This window comes from Sinohyriopsis cumingii, chromosome 3 (genome assembly GCF_028554795.1).
Source record: "Sinohyriopsis cumingii isolate HCF-2022 chromosome 3, ASM2855479v2, whole genome shotgun sequence".
NCBI lineage: Eukaryota > Metazoa > Mollusca > Bivalvia > Unionida > Unionidae > Sinohyriopsis > Sinohyriopsis cumingii.
Window position 1 is genome coordinate 125,955,517 of NC_142963.1, and position 21,662 is coordinate 125,977,178.

The window sequence follows — 21,662 nt, forward strand, 5'->3', positions numbered from 1 at the left end:
ATGGATCTTACTGGCTGATATTATTAGGCTATATTACTTAACAGACTTTGATCAAACTTGGTATATAGGATAATATCTTCAAAATGTCATAGAAGTTTTATCACCAATTACCTCAAAACATATTAATTAGGTGATCTGGCATATTGTTTTAATCCTGTGCAATAATGTTTAGCTTCAATCAGTTTGACATTTTTAAAATGAAAAAGTATGCTTTGCTGTTCCTGTCTTCATATGAACACATTGCATGGTATCCTAAGGACTGATTTCTTACAGAAAAATAAATTATGCATAGGGTAGAAGCCTTTAAAATATATCACATAAAATGCACAACTCTCACAGAATGTTTTACAATAGGCCACATTCTAGTGTGTGGAAAATGTCAGAAGTATAGGTTGGTTATTTGGTTTTACTGGCATATTGAGCCAATGATCATAGTAAACCTTCTCACCTCTAAAATGTCTAATTTGCAGATTTTGTTTCAAATTTAGTAATTATCTGGCAATTAAGTATGCTGATAATTTTCTCTGTCCTTCAGTGGTTTGTGAGGGACAAAAGGTTCCCGAGAATCAAATAGAAAAGGACATTGAAGATGACACAAGTGGTGATTTCAAGCGGATCTTGATAGCATGTTGTCAGGTAAGAAAAAAAGATGTGATCTTCATTGTTTACTGTCAGTTTGTTTGTGAACTTGCATGAGTCAAGAATAGTATACAAGATAGAAAGAAGAAAAAAAAAACTGCTAAGAAATACACATACTTTTTACTTGTATTTGTAGTCTGAAAATCCTCTAAGGAAAGTTATCTCCCCTGACAAGTGTTTGAAAGTTACTTAAACTCTACAATAATTATAATGTACCTAGAATACCTGCATTATGACATATTTGTAGCAGGTTTTTAGTTTGAAATTGAGGGAAGTATAACACCCATACTTATTAAGATGTAAGGTCTGATTGTAACAATTAATTATGAAACATGTGAATTTTGGTCAAGCCAGGTTTATTAAATTAGGACCCTGCACTGAGATGGGAAAGCTCTAATCACATTTTGTCTCTGTCTGTCATTTGATCTGTCCATCTATCCATAAATTTGTGCATCTTGTAACTAGCATAGCTCTGGAACCCTTACACAATTTGAATGATATTTGCATAATACAATATTTAAACGCTGTTTGGTGGGTGAATTGCCCAATACAGATAATTGAATGCCATTTGGTTGGTGAATTGCCTATTGTAAGTAGATGTTTCTTTTATAGGTCTTGTCACGCTAACTTAATTTTGGATAGTGTTGTGGTCAATGACATATCTTTACATGGGTTATTTCTTGCAACTACCATAGCTTACGAACCATTCAACATATTTTGCTGCTATTTCAAGTGAACATTGTCTTGTAGACAGATATGTGACTTGCACAAATTTAGTCTTAGTTAAATAATTTATGACCCCTAATTGCTTGACCTATTGAATTTTATTTCTGCAAGCTAACTTCAAAATTTGTTGGATTTGAACCAAACTTGTCATGAGGCTTCAGAAGGATGAGACCCTGAGAGCTTGATTTCAGAACATCATGTACAGGAGTTATGACCCATGATTCCCCATTACCCTGACTGGTTATTGTAGCACAACTTTACTAAGTTACGATGGATTTGAACCAAATTTGAAATGATCTTTATGTTGTTGAAACCTCAAATGGGTTAAGGTGTTGTTACATTAGTATTTAGAAGAGTCATGATTGCTCTTAACTTTGCTTCCTTTATATTGATGAGACCCTGAATGAACAGATTGCTGGTATTCCACAGCAATGTTTAGAAGAGTTACAGTTCCTGAATTCCCATCTTCTCCAAACTTTGTTTTTCCAGCAGATGTTCTTTATCTCTAGACCCTTCCAACAAAATGCAGAGAGTATGGCCCGTTGTAATGCACAAATAGGTATTAGATTTAGCCTTTTATTATTGTTACTCACATTAATAGGAGTGCTTGCCACCATTTCATAATCTTGGTTCGACAGATTACATAAAAATATATTTGTGTTAGGAATTGCAGTAGAAATACTTTCTAAAAAAGTTTTCATATTGTCAGTATTAGGAACAACAGAATCAAAATTCCTCATAAATTGAATATTTATATATAAAATCGATGGGTAAGAGAACCTGGACTAGTAAAGAGTTTGGTATTTGCCAGACTGGGAAGATTTACTTTTGGGGAATTTTGAATCCTTGCATTGTACACATATGATGTTTTTTGTTGTTTTGTTTTCCCTCAGATACAGAGGTAAATTGAATAGATTTCATTCAGAGTTGAATGTGTCATGAAACACTGATTGGCTTGTAATACATTGACTTAACAGGGCAATAGGAAGACACTCTCCAGAGCAGACATTGAAAATGCTGTTGAGGATACTTTGGATGCTGAGGGAAATCCGACTGGATTACCTCACATTAATGAAGAAAAGCTTGTTAAAATGGATCGTTGTAAGAGAGAGGCACAGAAATTATTTGATTCAGGCGAAAAGGCCTGGGGTACTGGTGAAGAAGAATTTACAAGAATTTTCTGTGTCCGTGACTTTCCCAGTCTTAGAGTCATTTATGAACAATATGTGAAGGTATGTATTGTTTTATCTTCAGGTACTTAGGAAAAGAAAAATGTTTGCTCTAAATGTGATATTTACTTTTCTTTACCTTGTTGTGCATTGGTAATACTACTAAGTTAGTTCATAAGATCTTTTTATCAGCTCTGTTTCTCTGTTTGGTGATGATATTTGAATAGCAATAGTTCCAGTGTGCATACATGCTACAGGACAGACTGAACATATCTGATAGTAAATTCTCTTAAATAGCATCACTCATTTCAACCCAGAAATATATTTACTACAGTTTAAATACTGTACAAACTGCTGGACAAAAACTGTTGTTCCTTTCATGCCTTTGTTGGCTTATTGAAACATCTTTTCTCTCCTATTGCCAAATCAGGAGTGGGGGAATAGGTTTATCTTATACTTGTCTCATACTTTTTGTATTCCCATAACACTGAGTAATTTGGCCTTATTGCCCTTTTAATACAGTGGTCCATCAGTTTAATATGTCTTTGTATAACATGGTCCCTAAAATACAAGGTTTGTGGTCTGGATCACATTGTTCTGTGTAAATTATGTGCCCCCCTCCACCCAACCTTATTAGTTTCCTGCTGTCCATCCATCCTTTGTCTATCTGACTGTCCATTGCACTTTGTAATAAGCAAGATATAACTAATAAGCCAATAAACCAAACCTGACCAAAATTTTGATATTTATACTCTGGATAGCTCCTAAGACTTGATTTTGTTTTGCTGACCGTGGCTATATTTTTATTTTTTATACACATTTTAAAACAAACTCTTTGAACAAAAGTATTTTTTGGACAAATACTTTTCAAGCACTTTTAGGTAAAATTTGCTTGAGATAGACAAATAAAATTTGTATTAATATGTAGACAACCTTTTTTTGGATTTTTCTGACCATTATAGCAATGTTTTATTTTTTTTTAAAAATGTAAACAAACATCACTTCAGGTAGGATAAGTCAAATTTGGTAGTCTTATTAAAAATAATATATAGATTATCAGAATAGATTTTCAGACTGTTGAGCAAGTTTTCAATTTTGTACAGATTCTTTACCTTTTTGGACTTGGTCTGTTTTGGGACAAAAATCTTGTCTACACAATTTAGCAGCCCCTTCTTGTTCAAATGTATCTCCTAACACAATATGTTTAGCATGATATATACTTGATATTTGCTGTTCTTGTTTCTTCATGATATCTCCGTAAACAAAGGTTTAATCAAGCTGTATGTTTTCATTTCTGATTTCTGTACCCAATTAAAGGGAGATTACATTTTTTAATATTTTTTTTTCATCATCTATCTCTCATGCACATTTGCTCTCTTACTATCTTTCTTCTCTTCCCCCAATTATTGCCTAACTGTTACGTCTGAATCATTTTATCGATGTTAATTATAAACAATATGACCCCCTCTGCTATGTTTGGAAAAACATTAGAATGAGTGGGAGGGTTTACTAGGAAATCTCTTCTTAATACTTACTGGTCTGACACAGAATAACCAGTAGACCCCTATTTTTTTTGCACCTTTCTTTATCTAGAAATTTATAAAAAGAAAACAGGATGTTAAGCCCATTTTCTGATTTTGATCACAGTTTGTGACAATATACCAGTACTGCACAAATCTGTTATTTTTCCTTGAAATGAATGTGTAATCAATACACTTCTACATTAGTGCTATTGTTACAAATAATAGCAGACCAAGTCTTAATCAAGGGAATTAAAGCAGTTGGTAATTTTGGACAATCTAACTCTTAAGTCATTTTAACTTTTGTAGTAAATTCAAGGAAAGACACAGATTTTTAACCTCCAAACGATATTTTTTAAAAGCTTTAAAATCATTACCTTTTGAAGATTATCCCCATAATCGACCATTAATTGTTGGGGAGAGGGTAGGCATGGTTTGCTTTGAAAAAGTAACATCTGGTTCTTTTTAAAATTGCTACTTATTTTAATTAATAATTATAGTTCTTGGTATATTGTAATATGCATTATAATGTGATATCACATACAATATACCTTATTATAATGTGGTCTGCATAAGATCTACACATTATTACAGTCTCTTTGTAAGGTACTTGGTATGTGGCCTCACATATAAAAAATGTACACCTTTTTTGGTTAGGTGTTTGTGCATAGCAGGAAGGTCAGCAAGACCCAGGATACTTGAATTAAGTAATAAAGTTGAGGATCCATTAAGTTCAGAATTAAGGATGCAAAAATAACATACTCCATGATTGTGGATGCAGGCCACTTTTAGTGCCTTTCAGCAAAGATTTCATATTGATATAAAGCAGTATTCAGTAGGTATACATGGCATAGTAAAGCTATTATTATAATGCCATAGCTTCTGTATGAGTTACTTTAGCATAAATTGCTTAGCATTGCATTCCAGACTTAATGAAGTTAAAATGTTTCAAAGTTTGGCTTCAGTCCATATTAACATAAACTACAAATACAGGCAAGGACCCCCACAAAATAAATGCAAGAATTAAAACAATAGGTAAATAATGACACACTGATAAAACAGTGAAGAGATAAATAAGTCACTTAGTAAACTAAATGGTTACAGATTTCAGTATTCTCCATATCAGTGCTTACTATGCATTGATACCATTTGGGGACTTGAGAAAGAAAACAATAATTGAATACAACAAATTCGGTCATAATCAAAGACAGACCTAGTTCATCTATAGAGACTGTGTGGGATTCAATCTAAAACAGATTTTTCTTTAAAAGAAGTTAAGTTTGTATTCTTTTGTGGTTCATTTTAAAGTAATGTTAATTTAGAATTCAGTTAATTGTGCACAGTTACAAACCCTAATAATGATTGATCAATGAAACCCATGTGACTGCTAATTCGCAAACCCAGTTTCATTATCATACCCAAGTAATGTAAAAGTAGACCAAACATCATCACACCATCTATATATGTACTTAGGCAAACATAAGTAGTTTAATGCTATTTTAATGTTTAACAGCATGAAAGTGAGGGATTTATTTAACTGTTTTGAATGTCCTATTACAGCTTTCCCAGCGAGATATAATCAACTCAGTAGAGAGAGAGACATCAGGAAATTATCAAAAGGCTCTTCTTACATTAGGTAAGACTTTCTCTTTACAGTTCATGTTTAGTAACCTGATAGAAACTGTGAGTAAACAAATAGGATAGATACCATTGTTGAATCTTAATTAATGGTGTTCTAATCATAGCAAATCATAAAGTTCTCACAAACATCGCAAAAACAAATATCCAATAAAGCTGTGTACAGTTTCATACAACTTATGCAGTTACGCTCAGATCACATGATACACTAGCAGATTGCTGAGCAGTTTAATGTTATAAAATTTCAAGCTAATAATATAGACTCTAATCTACTGGTGCATTGTGTAATGGCAAATCTGGATCTTTGTTTGGGGAAAATTAATAATATTTATCACAATTAGTAATTTAAAAAATTCTCAGTACTTCATACTTAGGAATACATAAACTATCATGTATTAGGTATTATACTGAGAGCCCTGCTATAACACATCTCAAAGATTAATCTTCACTGAGCATGGATGTATCTTAATCACGATCATTTTACAAATTGGCAGGTAGTAAAATTATTACTGTGTGCTTGATTTGTGTTTTGTTTAATCCATATATAGATACACATTCTAATTTTTTATCATCACTGTTAACTCCATTATGGTATCTAATGTGTTTGCAGCAGTTGTGAATCCCAACTACTGCATTATAGTGATGTTCCCAGTGTGTGTTTGTGTGATTATTGTATTGTTTTGGTATGTTTCTGTATGTCTTTACTGTCCTCTGAGGAGAACCTTGTTTTAAGTAAATGCATACAGATGCTTTATTTTCCTCTGTGTTTTCCAAGTTTTTTGTTACTATGCATATGATATGGCTAAAACAGAACTGAAGGCCAATTGTTTGCAGTTAAGGTCAGTCATCTGTATGTGTCACTCATCTTGAATTGAAATATTACAACAGATGCAGAAGAAAAAAATATGGGGCAGGTAAGGAGTGATGATGTGAGTCTTGGATCTTCCATGTTTTGGAGGACATTTGTTCACTGGTATTCATGAAACTAATTTCTTGCATTTACCAGCCTTATGGCCATGCAAGTAAGAATACTGGGCCACAAATTTTGTTGGTTGTTATCAAGTCAATGCTTACTATTCCTGAGAACATTTAGTAGCAAGTTTCTTTATAGCAAGAAACAATTGTACTGTTATTTTTAATTATTCATATCTAAATTAGCATCATCTTGACAACCACTATGAACTTTATTCATGATTTCTTTTTAAGCCATGTGTGTGAAGTCACAGCCACTCTACTTTGCCACCCTAATCCGAAGCTTCATGAAGGGACTGGGCACGCGAGATGTTGATTTGATTCGTGCCATCGTCACTAGATCTGAGGTGAGTAAATATTTGCAGCACATGCAGCCCTTATGCATAATCATATAAGAGCTGCAGGATTTATTGTAATTCAGGTTATAGTTTACAGTAAAACATGTTTATTACAAATTTCTTATACCCCCCCCATTACTTCATTGCATTAATGCATATTTGATGCTTCATCAGGAATGCAAACTCACTTCAAACTAACCATAAATATGCTATATCTGTGCTCAGGGGCCCCAAGTGGTTTAAAGCACTCTCCATTACGGATCACTGCCATCTCACCTCTGTCTGTGTAGTTTCGAGTCTCAGGTTCGGCCAATGTGGGTATGTGATAAAGCTTGCCAGTAGCTTCTCGTGGGTCAGTGGTTCTTTCCAGGGATTTTCCGGGTTCTTCCTCCACCATTAATACAGGCTGCCATGTATAGCCTATCGTGTGCTGAATAATGGCATTAAACCCCACAACAACAACAACATATCTGTGCTCATACTAATTGTATTTACTTTATATAGGTTATTCCAATCAGATTTTAAAATCCGTTTTTATGTGACATAAATCAACTTGGAATTAGGATCTAATTTTAATCAGATTGGGGTTCATCTGTAATTACTGGAAGACATCAATCAAAATATTGTCCACTAAGAGATAGTATGAAATTAAAACCAATAACATCATTTACCAAGATCATTTTGATCACCAGAATAAGACAGGTTTGAATATACTTTTAGGGACATAGCCGTTTGTAATAGGTGATATTGCTTTTCAAAATAAGCACTTTTTGTATAATAATAATAATAATAATAATAGTGTTTATTTATAATTTAGGCCACTGGCCCATGATACATATCCATACATCATGGGGTACAAAAAGACATTACAGTTTGTAACAAAAGAACATTGTATCTATTAGAAGTGATATACATGAAAGTATTTTTCGAATTGGGTGAGATATGAGTATAGTATATAATACATAGTACTCACACAAACAAATTTATGGGGATCCCTAAAACTTGCATGGAACAAGTTTTGTGATATTGGTCTAGAGTCTTTTGTAGCAGGAGTTGTCAATAAAACAATCTCTCTAATCTTTAAGGCAAAACAAGCACCTTAGTCCTTTACATAGAAATTACAGATCCAGAGAAGTTTACTAAATTGTATACACATTAACAGATGAAACTACTGTAAATGTTCAGTAGTCAAAGTTAAACTTCTCCCTCAGTAACACACCCACACACAACAGGGTCCAAAAACACAGACCCTGGCATATACTGATTTGGGAATTTTAAATTTACTATAAACTTTGGAACTTGCCCCAGAGTATTGAAAACTGTTGAAATAATTCTTTCTATGGTTTGGAATTAGAAAGTTTTTGGCTGTCATTGATCTGAGGTTTAGGGTGTTGCTGGTTTCTCTGTTTTTAGAAGTCTTTCTCAAGTAAACTTGGGCAGACTTCACAGAAACTTTATAAAACATTTTGACTTAGTTAAGGTGAAGATGTTCAGGAAAAGGTTGAACTTTGAAAGTATCCATTGCCATTAATATTTCAGGTTGCCATCTCATATTATTTTACAGGTTTGTTTTTGCAGCCAAACAATTTTCTTAATATCAGATGTATTTCCACATATTATAATAGTCAAAATGATACTGAACGTAGCTTTTATAAAAAGTGGCACAATATTGATTTAGGAATAAATTACTTTATTTTTCTTAGTAGATAAATATAGTAGTTTTTTTCTTTGTAATTAAACTTGCATGATCAGAGCAAAATGAATTATTGCCAGCAATACCTCAAATTTTTCCCAGGAAACCACTTTCACTTTTTCATTGTTATCGAAACGGCTTGCATCATCCATTTATAATTATGCACTTTTTGGCTGTGTTCTAATTAATGAAACCCTTGTTTTGTCAGTATTTACAATAAGGCCATTCTCCTTACACCACATCTGAAACCTGTTTAGTGCCAATTGAAGATTATTTTCCAATTCATTTTCACAATTATGTTTCATTGGAGAAAATAGTATCATCAGCATGTAGATCAGTTACTGTATTTCCAGTCTTTAGGGGAAGATTGCTATCATAATAATAAAGAAAAGTGGTCTGATTATAGATCCTTATGGCACACCAAAATTATTCTTTTGTTTTTAGATAGAAGTCCATTTTAAGTCACCATTTGTGAGCTGTGTCTCTAAATTGATAAAATTATAGTTTTTCTAGGAAAAGTTCATAATCTAGAAGACCACTGTTTCAAAATCAACAATAATACTTCTATCTAACTTTCCTTCATTTGAAGTCTGCAGCCATGTAATAAAGCTACAAGACCAACTAAAATCAGTAGGAAATCATGCTGAATATAGAGCTTGGAGGAATAAATAAAATGATACATCAAGCCAAAAAAGTGCACTACAAAAAAGTGCTGGATGAAAACCAAAATAACCTGAAAATTATCTGGAAAGTGTTTACATCGTTTGGTGCAGGGAAATGTAAAAGTAAAACTGAAATTTTATCACTATCATGAGGGCATTTATACCGATAATCCAAATGACATCTCAAATATTTTTAATGACTTTTTCTTTCAAATTGCTGAAAAACTTAAAGAACCCAGAAACTCGTCTGATCATCTGGAACTCAAACATTTTTGTGCTGAAAACCTACCAAACAATATAAAGTTTAAAATCCCTGAAATGAGTCCAGAATTTTTTTTTATAAATATTTTTAAAAATGGATGATTGTAAAGCTACAAGACTTGATATGATCAGATCAAGGCTACTAAAGGTAGCTGCACCTGCAATTGTAGAGAGTATAGCTTTCATTTGCAATAAAAGTATTAGGTCTAATAAATTTCCACAAACATGGAAAACTGCCACAGTTACACCATTGCATAAAGCAGGAGCAAAAGATGATGTAAGTAACTACAGACCCATCTCTATCCTTCCTTTTGTCTCTCCAAACACTTTTGATCATATTCATGATAATCAGTCTGGCTTTCGACAGAATCACTCCTGTGAAACTGCACTTGTATCTTTGATTGATAAATGGCTGAAAGCATTAGATCAAGGAGAAATGGTAGGTACCATTATGGTTGATTTTTGTAAAGTTTTTTATCCTGTAGACCATGAAATTTTGCTTGAAAAACTAAAAATCTATCAATGCAGTGAAAACTCCCTAAACTGGTTTACTTCTTACTTAACCGATAGAGTGCAAAAAGTATCTTTAAATGGTCAGCTTTCTGAATGTTAAAATATTAATTGTGGAGTACCACAAGGCTCCATCCTTGGACCTCTGTTATTCATTCTATTTATCAATGACTTACCTCTTAAGATTGGAACTTCAATTTCTTCCACTGACCTCTAGGCAGATGATACTACACTGTCTGAGATGGGTAAAACCAAAATGGTACTTGAAAATAACTTACAAGATGCTTTCAACAGACTTCAAGTATGGTGCAGTAAAAACAGTATGATCATAAATACAGAAAAAAAGAAAGACCTACTAGTTACAATACAACAAAAATGAGCAAGGCTAAATAGCAACATACACCAGGTTCTGCTTGACAATGCGAGCCTTAATATGACCTCTCATGATAAAATTCTTGGTGTATTCATCGATAACAATCTTACTTGGTCTATTCACATTAAACATGTTTCAAAAAGGGCTAATTCTTATCTTTGGCTACTGAGGAAAATCAAAACATACATTCCTCTTCAGTATAGGGTCATCTTTTATAAAAATTATATTCAGCCATATCTGGACTATTGTAATGTAATTTGGGGTAATACCTCTAATTAAAAAAAAAAAAAACTTTTAAGACTCCAAAAGAGGGCTTGTCATTTAATTCTAGATCAATGTATGGACAATTTCCAGGATGTAAAGAATAATATAAAGATTTTAACAATACATGAAAGAATATTTCTTAGAAAGGCCAAATTGATGCATAAAGTATCCAGGAAAGCAAGACAGAAAACTTTAGCATGTCTGGGTACAAAATTTAGATATATGCAACGAACTTCCTTCAGTCAGACACTATTCGTATCAAATATTATGGCTGCTTGATAGGTGGCCAATAGAAGGCAATTTGACTAGTGTTTTGGTGGACTAAAAAACTGTCAGTCTGCAGAGAAAGCAAGGTTACAGAGAAAATCAGTTTATGGAACTTTGACCGTAGTAGTATGGCAAATTTTCAGTTCAATACAGCAACTGATGTTGAGGTTGCATTACTGTCAGAAACTTTTATACAGAATCTTAATGTTGATTCTGTGAGATCACCTTACCTTGCTTTCCATGGTGTGAAGCAAGTGAATATAGGAGTCACCTGGATAGGATTATAATCCATACTGATGATTTCATGCTAACATTGCAGATTTAGATATGTCAACACATCTTGCAATGCTGTTTGCAGTCGAGTGCTGTATAGGAAAGTATGGTAAATTACAGCTTATAATTCTTATGTTTCCATTATCAAATGATGGCTGCTTTCTTTTATGATCTTTCCTGTGTTCCAAATTCTGGTACATCAGTGCTTAGACATGTTCTAAGCTTAGCTGGTATTCAATGGATGGATGTTACCAAATGGGATATTGAAAGAATGACATCAGATGCTGTCTCCAGTTGAGTAGAACTAGGTCAGAATGAGAGACTGTAAGTTATAAAATCAATTAATTTAACAAATAAAAATAAATGTTAAAGATATTAAAAATTGCTCATATTTGCTGTGCTATCCAGTATATGAACAATGAAAGAAAAGAAAAAATTGCACAAGACAGAAATAAGTCGGTGTAAAAATTTATATTACCATGAGAGAGAGAGTGAGTTTTAAAATTGATTCAGCAAATAAAATGAAATGTTAGACATTGAAAACTGCTTGTATTTATCATGCCATCTGTATATGAACAATGAGAGAAATCCATACATTACTATTATTATAGTTGTCTGTAGAATATATATATTTGCAGCCATACATTCCATAAAAATTTTGAAGACAGTCTAGCACAATATGATGATATCCCAGAAACTAAATCACAATAATATACATGTGGTTGGACTCTTATGCATTTCCAAAACAGTTTTCCTTTAGCAGGGTTCAGTCTATGATTCTGGGATTAATGGGCCCTTTATATTTTCAGGATAGCCAGGACAGAATTTGATCGGCCAATATTTCATATGTTTTGGGGGAGTTTCATTTTTAAAAATATGCATTTCATTTTGTAGCTATTTTACACTATATAGTTTATCACACATGTATTAAATATAGGTAGATTAATTGACATCAAAATGCATTATTTATTCATTGGTCTTTGCATGATATTGTCTGCACTGTTTCTGTATTTAATTAAAGAGTTTATATGTATGATGGTCTGCTAGTGAAAGACAGACTTAATGTACAGATTAGTACAAAATTTCTCCAATTTTTGCCAAAAATTAATTTCCTTAGGGTGCTTTACTTTTGTGCCATCCAGTATTCTGCAGTTATTACTGCTTATATATTCTTTATACTAGACAAAGTGTTTTGCAAAATAACTTGAATCATTTTTCAAAGCAGGCATATAATGGCATGTTTAATTACAAATCACTTCATGAACATCAGTCTATAGTGTAATAAATTTTGAATTATCATTCCTTCATTACACTATGTCATTCATGAGACACATAGATTGTACCACTAACAGCATTCTTACCATAATCACAGCTTGCCATGATGATGATGCTTCTGCATTTATAACATTCTTACCATCTTTCCAAAGTTCATTTATTCATTTCCTGGACAGGCTGAAGACAAGGAAGAATCTAAGACAGTTTCCGGTGGATAATATCAGTTTGAATTTCAATCGGGGTGCTTTTTTGCACAAATAAATCACAACATGTTGATGACTCTTGTGAAGATGTTTGTTTGCTTATGGTGTGATTGGGTATTGTTTATATGTAAGCAGAGCACATTGTAATAGTAAGCAGTGTAGCTAAACCATCAATCTCTGTCACTCAGATGCTTATCAGCATATTGCACATTACAGATAAAGGGTTAAGTCACAATGAACAACATGACAGGAAACACAAAATTTGTGCCAAATTATGACTTTGACATTGTGCCATGTAAATATATATTTCAATTTTAGTGCACCATGAGTGTGAAGCAGACAAGCTGCTACTAGATTGAACCCTGCTTTTGCAACAAATGTTATCAAGCAGAATTCAAATCTATATGTATTATACTATCAAAATATCTCCCTTTACATTATGATTATAGATACCATTTGAACTTGTCATAAACTTGAAAATGGTCAAAAACAACTTCATGTCAACAAGTCTTGTTCAAACAACATAACAGCACTAACATACATGTACAAATGATGATGTGGACAAGTCTGTAAGAGAGACAAGCATGTGAGGTGTCAAAAATTTATAATATTCACCTTATCTTGATACTTGATGCACTATATATATATATATATATATATATATATATATATATATATATATATATATATATATATATATATATATATAAGCCATGGTTGGAAGAATCAAGAGAGTAATTTGAAAACATGTGAAATGAAGGCTGGGGTGGGAAAGAGAATCAGCAAAATAAATATCAGAAAGAAATCCTTGATCATACATTGAATCAGACAATGTCTCTTGTGTGATTTAGTTTATCATAGTGTGGGGGACTCACAGGGTAAGGTAGAGAAAACTCTAGTGCTAAACCATTATCAATGGGTCAACCAATACCCATTTTGTTGCCTCATTCTACAATATGTAAGGTACACCACTGAAAATTCATCTTATGAAATTTAGCAGATTGTTACAGGCTGCTCTGTTGGCACATTAGGTGTAGACTATTTGTATTTGTATATTTGTGTTATCAACTATAGGTAAATACAGCAGAAGATATACAATACAGTAAATGATATCATACAATACAATTAATAATGTCATATTAAAATACATTAATGTCATAACAGTACAGTAAATAATGTCATTCAATACAATTAATAATATCATACAATTAATGCCATACAATATATTCATGTCATACAGTACAGTAAATAATGTCATTCAATACAATTAATAATATCATACAATTAATGTCATACAATATACTCATGTCATACAGTACAGTAAATAATGTCATACAATTTATAATGCCATACAATATATTCATGTCATACAGTGCAGTAAATAATGTCCTTCAATACAATTAATAATATCATACAATTAATGTCATACAATATATTCATGTCATACAGTACAGTAAATAATGTCATACAATTAATAATATCATACAATTAATAATGTTATACAATATATTCATGTCATACAGTACAGTAAATGATGTCCAGTAATACTGATTTTTCTTTCTCAGATTGACATGGTCCAGATTAAGAAGGCCTTTTTAGGACTTACCAATCAGACTCTATGGAAATGGCTGGAGGGTGACTGCTCTGGTGACTACAAGCGGCTGCTTCAAGCTGTTGTTGGCAGAGATTAGATTACAGTACATCTCATATGATAAGCCTGGACCTATTTTATTCATTCTCTGACAAATTTGGGGTGGGTTTATTGTTGAGTAAAGCATTCCTAATAGAAACATTGTGTGAATTTTGAAAAAGTGCAACAAGTTGATCACAGGAGAGTCACATTAGAAAATGACAATAACTTCATTTTGAGTATTGTGTGGACCAGTAGCATTCTGACTGGAAGACTTTTTTTGTTAAAAATTGTTGATTTTTAATACTCATATGAATTTTGTAGCTTTTTCTGCAAGTCTTGATTGAAGTATCTAACCTGATTTCGACAACATGCTTGAGATTTTAGTTCCAAACTAATAATAATAATAATAACTTTATTTAAAGAGGGTGACACAGTTGGTTTATTGGAACTATTCCTCCTTGTGGCCCTCAATTATTTGCATATTTACATTCAAAGTTCATGTACATAGTCATACACACACACACATGCAAGCATGCAATTGCACACACACAGCATTGATAATAAGCTGTATATATGGACATAATAAACAGAAAATTTAAATAAATATGCTCCAACCAGGTACGTTGTGTATATACAGTACAAAAATAGTGAGACAGCAAAGTGGAAATTTAGTAAATTTATATTTTAAGTTGTAATGTGTTTGTCAAATTGAACAGGTTCCACTTTTCATCCATTCAGTTATATTATGATTAAATGCATTTATATGGTTGTTGTACTTTCTCTAATTTCCTTTGGAACTCTGTTCCAAATTAATGATCCTGAAATTTGAAAATATTTCTTAAAGAGTTCTTTATTTATAGTTTTGGGATGGAAAGATGTTTAGCTGAAACTGATCTTAAATTGGGAGTGTTACCTTGTTTTCTATCATGAAATAGTTGATGGAGATAATGGCACCATATAGTTTGCAACATTGTGCATAAGTCTAACCTTGCTCAAAAATATTTGCTCACTTACTGTTAAAATTTTAATATCATTCATTGCATTTTAAATGTTTTCAACATTAGCGGAGTCTGAAAGTTTGTTTCTGCAAGCAGAATAATTTGTAAATGTTCTTGACAGAAGGGTTTTCCAAGATAACATTAGTCTATAGTATTCTCACACCATCCTGTTTGTACCCTGCCCCACCAATTTTCAAGTCTCCAGCCATAGCTATTCTCCATGCCACTGGGAACCAGCTCCCACAGCCGAGAGAGTGGGATTGACTCTGTGCAACAACTTTCCTACTTTAAAAGCTCTCTCGCACAGGTTTTGTTTTCTTCTTTTTCTTGCATCATCATTGGACACGATGGACAACCAAAACAAACCAATTTTAGAAAAAGAAGGCATGAAGAATATATAAGTGCAAAAAACTTAGTCATTTCATTCACTGAGTTATAAGTTCAAACTTCACTGTCACCAGGACAAACACTGTTAACTTGTTGGCATTTTGAATCAAAAAAGAGTTTCCTTTGCAAATGTAGTTGCCACATTTGGAACTACATCTCTCTGAACATATGGATTTAGAGTTTCTCCTATTAATTGTTGAATTCATTCTAGAAATATTAAAACTAGACATTGCAATTATTGGATGCAGACGATATAGTCTTTACTCAAATAGACTATTCTAGAAACAAGAATGGACAGTGAGCAGTCTGCTTACTTGTTTGCATTGGAAGCTTCAATTTGTGTTGAACTACCAGTAATTTGAAAGTGTTAGGGGCCCTTAGGCAACAATCATGTTAGAAATTATAAATCATTGAATGAAATGACTAAGTCTTGTGCATTTTTACATCTTTTAGCTTTTCTTTACGTTTTCAAAATCTGTAAGGGGGCACAAATAAATGGGAGGGTATGTGAATGCTATAAGACTATGGTCGTAAAGGTATTTTTATTGTACATACTCAGATTAGACCAAACAACAGCCAGTAAAATGTGTGGATTCTGGAATGAACCTTAAGACTTCCCTGAAATTTTGGTTACTAATCCTTTTATTACATGAAAGTGCCATCACACACTTGTAGTACAGTATCAATGGAATGACTTCAAAATTAATTCTGGTGCTTTAAGGTGAGAATTATTTCATGCAATTGAGAACATCTTTTATGTTGTGTAAAAATGCTGAATCAGACTTACTGAGATACTTTCGTAACTATGTATTGTCTGTCATTTAAATTTAAATGCTGTCACAGTGAGCAACAATTGTATATGTTGCATCTGAAAATGACTGTTTTGTTTCAAAACTTATTTTGTTGAACTTTCCAAATGACATTTTGTGGACATTTAGGATGAATGTTAACACAAAATTGAGACGGTAGAAGGACGGCTGAGGAACCATAGTGTTATTCTCTGAAACCTGATGACATGACACACATAATTGTAGTTTATACATTTTTAAAGAATTTACTTTCCTTTTAGTAAATAGTGAAAATAAAAAAAACTATCTGTCATGATGAGAAAAATTCAGAGTGTTTAATTGAGAAGTGACACCTAACTTTGATATTATTGAAGTAAAGATCTTATTTCCAAAGATGTTATGATGAAATAACATTATTTTCTTTACACAATTTTACACATAAGAGTGATCCCTGGTCCCTTTAGTCAAAATATTATACTTTATAGGAGCCATAATATATTATAGGAAAAGCCATTTTAAAGTGGTGTTTATTATATGCAAGGCTGTACAGTAATGATATATGGTAACTTTAATTAAAATGACTTATTGAGTTTTATAAGGTACCCTAAGTTTTGAAATAAATTATGTAGCACTTTCATCACCCAGAATAATAGGTTTTATAATTATATCCATGTTACACAAAAGAGATCTTGTTATACTCAGGCACTTTTCTTGTTGGGGACTGCTGTACTTGTTACCTTTCAGCTGTACCAGCTTCATACCAGATCTCATCAGCATCATGTCAAGTTAACATTATGTTGAGATCCATCAGTCCATAAAAACTGTGGCATAAATGTGGTAGATAAGAATTGTTTCCATAAGTAAAGAAACTTGCTACAATATAGGCTACTTTAAAAACATCCTAAATAGCAAGAAACTGGCAATTGATCGATTTGTGTTACTTTATTGTAAATAAAGCAGCAAACAAACTTGTATCATTAAGTAATGAAAAAATAAATTTCATTTTGAAATGTGAAAAGTTAGCAATTTTTATGAGAGCAGGTAGGATGCCATTGCAGTCAGTATACTTTCATCTTGGTATATTTTCTTTATCAAAGCAGAAATAGTACTAGTCTATTCAAACATAACACTTTTCATGTTCTTTTTATACTTTTATTAATAAATTTAATAAGACACAGCATGAAAATGAAGTTACCACGGTCATAATTTACGTTGCATGAATAAATTCTGCTCAGAACAATGACTATTAAAGATAGATTTCTTTTTATAGCTTTGGAGCAAGTTATGTTTCTTGAAATGAGAAAAATTAAATGTCCAGCATATGTTGAATTAGCATTGAAAGTATTACTTAGTAAACTGCAGGTCACATGACAGACTTGATTGACAATTCAAATTATATAAGAATAAAATCCAGCACAACAATACTGTTACACACATGGTGTGCAGATTATATTGTTGTGTTTAATCTAGGCAATTGAAAAACAATGTTTGCAGGTTTTTAGTTTGTAGTTCGTATTTTTCGATAGATCTTGCTCTTCTAGAAGAAATATTGTGCCCCTCTTGATGATTTTCAATAGCAGCAATTTTATTTACACTTCCAGTGGCCTAGTGGTTAGAGCTTCTGCCTTGGATGCAGGAGGTTGTAGGTTCAATCCCCGGTAAAGTCATACCAAAGACTTACAAAAATGGTACTAATAGCTGCCTCACTTGGCGCTCTGCATCAAGAGGATAGTGTTAGGACTGGTTGGCCTGGTGTCAGGATAATGTGACGGTGGGACATCATGCTACATGTCTGCGGCATGATGCCTCAGTGCTAGACTAACTATAAACTGCCACACTGCAGACATCGTAGTGATATGACTGAATTTTTTTTGAAAGTTACCTTAAAAAACTAAATTACACACACACACACTCCCAGTGACACCGACACTCATACCCATGCAGGTTTAAGTTTCTTTATTTTCCATGAATTAGTTGTAGAATTATATTTTTTGTGTGCAATTACAGGCTCAAATTTTAGCTATATTTTTTTAATACTACACACATTGGTATGCTGTTGTATTACCTCAAAAGTCACAAGTATTATAACTGCAATTTGTCACAAGTATGAATGCAATGTTAGAAAGAAACTGGCGATTGATCAATTTGTGTTACTTTATTGTGAATAAAGCAGTATAAGTATTACATTCTATCAAGTGTATTGTTCAGTGTGATATGTCTTTATGAAATTTATATTTTCACTACATGTCTAGAAGATAAATCTATGCCATATATACTTGCATTTTAAGTCTGGTCCAGCCATAAACAACATAGACCCTGATCTGATTTGCCATTACTTAATATGCTGGCAGATTAGGGTCTGTGTTGTTTATTCTAACAAATTGCATGGACCCAGATCTGCCTAAACAGTATGCAATGGCATTTTTTTAAACTATGCATCAGGTTTCCAAATTCTAGAGCATAATCTCGGGGAGGATCTTTTTTTGTTTTACAACATGTATCATCATTATCCTAAATGCCCAATTTTATGTTGACAACACCTGTAAATAACTTATTTTCAATAATAAATTTGAAGCATTGACAGTTAAATTTGTGATACAACATACTTTTCTAAAAGATTTTGTAAATTCAACTAAAATACTGTGAAGTTTAGATATATGAATATCCACTTAAGTTTTTTTTAAATTAACAAAAGCTATTTGTGGTTATTTTTTATATGTTGTTGTCAATACTAATTTATTTAACTACTGCATACTATTTATATGATATTACAAGGTATTGATATTCTTTACATAATTGCTTTACAGAAGTTCAGTAATATGAAAATACAAGTGCCATTAGACTAAAATGATGAATTATGTATCTTACATTTGAAATATGCTCACCAGATAACAGACAGTTGTATAGAAAAATGTTTTTCTACAACTTTTTAAAAAACCCATTCAATATGTACATTTATTTTTGTTAATATCTGATTCAAATACATAACAGAGATCTAACAGATACTAGCAAATTAATGTTCTGATTAACTTTGGAGTTTTCAGTCCACTTAATTTCAATTGCCTATGATAAAACTTGGTATTTTGTGTTAGGAAGAGTAATCATTAATAATACTATGTTCTGATTGGTCAGTAAAAAGGTCAACAGAATTTGACCTTGTGTTTGTGCCCATCAGATCTGGTTATTAATAAGCAGATCTATTTTAATCAGTGATTTTTGCAATTTAATGTTATAGAAAGCTCATATGTACATGTACTCATTGTTTTATTATTTTTTCTACATATAAACCTATTCTCTAGACTCTACAGTACTGTATCATGCTTAATGTATTATTATTTGGACCAGTTCTAGCCACCCCTTCCTAAAATAAATTAAAAACAAATAAGCAAAAGGAACAACTCATTTTTGTATTATTATAATCTACCATATAAATGGCATGAAAATTTATGTTCATCACATGGCATAATACAAGTGTCAAACATTAAAAAAAACAATATTGTATTTCAAATGTTAAACATCAGTTGTATATCTCAATGTTACTGGAATTCATGCATACACAGTATTAGCTAAGATTTTTGTAAAATGTCAAGCATGAAATGTTTCACATTTGTTTTTATTTTTATTTCACTTTCTTGAGAAAATAGTGAGGCAAAATAATGTGTATATCGTCATGGTGGCCTCAACTCATTAAAGTCTTTATGCCTGTAGATATTGAAGTCTTTGTGCCCACCATTGTTAAAGTTGATGTGGAAGACCACAGCTCATTAAATGGCAAGATGTAAATTTTTGCAGAACCCTCGTTTCTTTAATAAGTTTGCATATAGCTCTTTACCTCATAGAGCATAGTGACAAAGAGCAGCACGCTATAAACAGAACACCTGATCCCTAGTCGACAGCATACACATAGGCCTGCCTGTGAACTGTTAAGCAATATAGTGTATGTTACGTTTAACAGCAATTTTAACCATTTTACATTTTTGGTACACATCTATTATATGTGGAAAAATTTAAGAGTAAAGTCCGATTGTTATAGCTTTGTAATTATTTTTCACGGAAGAATTTTTTATGTACTTTAAAATCTTGAGAGAACTCGTTCACCGTCATGTCAATGAGGCTGCATGACCAAAAGCTGCCATTTCCCATACTCGAAATTTACGTTTTTCGTCTGCGTCTACATCACAAAATCATCTGAATCTGATAATTTATAAAAACTAATTGCTGCCTACATCAATATCAGAGTCTTTACCTAAGTTATTGAATCTTTCATAGTTGTGATTCTAATCGTGAAAACTTCATAAGTACTGAACGAAATACGCAACCGCCATTTTGGAGAGTGGAGATTACAACCCAGTTACTTTAAATAGCAGATATCGACCAGTGCATAAACAGCGACCACGTGATCCGATGTAATTGTCATTTGCAGAAATGAATGTCATATCTAATAGGGTGGTTTTCCCCGAAGGTGGTGCTACGAAAAATGGGTGTCAAAAGGCGCTTCCATGCAAATGGAATAGAGGCGTCAAAAGGCGCTTCCATGCGAATGGAGTAGAGGCATCCAAAGACGCTTGCATGAGGTAAAGGGTTAAGGCTAAATGATAATGATTATATTGCTGTGTTAGAGGAACTGAAAAGACAGCATGGTCTTGTTAATTATACTTGAATATTGTTTTAATATGTTGTGATAGGGAAACCAGGGCTCACACAATCCTGGAAAGTTCTTGAATTTGGTGGTTTTCTTGAAACGTATTATAATTTGGTGGTTTTCTTGAAAAGTGCTTGAATTTCGTGGTTCTCTTAAAAAGAGCTTGAATTTGAGGTCATCTCCAAAAAGTACAGGAAAAGTGCTTGAAAACAAAAGTGCTTTAATTTTGAAATGAATACACTTCATTGAAAAGATTATAGTTTGTTCAGCTCAGACTCATGAAAGGATATGATCATCTGTGGCTTAGTGAATTTTCATGCATCTCAAAAATGAGACAAAATTACCAAATTTGTTGCATACACATTATTTTAACACCATTTGCATCAACATGCTGCTCAATGCCACACATTTGATACATGCTGCAAAATAGT

The 21,662-nt window shown here is 32.5% G+C and overlaps 1 protein-coding gene across 4 annotated transcripts in view; it reads left to right on the top strand.

Moving 5' to 3' along the window:
* The window catches only part of LOC149803791 (annexin A4-like), a 52,258-nt gene extending 31,962 nt beyond the window's left edge, over positions 1-20,296 (top strand). For all 4 annotated transcript variants that reach the window (XM_089953587.1, XM_089953590.1, XM_089953589.1 and 1 more), the window contains 5 exons: positions 536-636; positions 2,343-2,597; positions 5,615-5,690; positions 6,899-7,011; positions 14,349-20,296. In XM_089953587.1, the coding sequence (XP_089809713.1) occupies positions 536-636; positions 2,343-2,597; positions 5,615-5,690; positions 6,899-7,011; positions 14,349-14,474 (671 nt within the window). In that variant the 3' untranslated portion in view covers positions 14,475-20,296. The remainder of the gene's footprint in view (positions 1-535; positions 637-2,342; positions 2,598-5,614; positions 5,691-6,898; positions 7,012-14,348) is intronic.
* Positions 20,297-21,662: the final 1,366 nt, after the last annotated feature.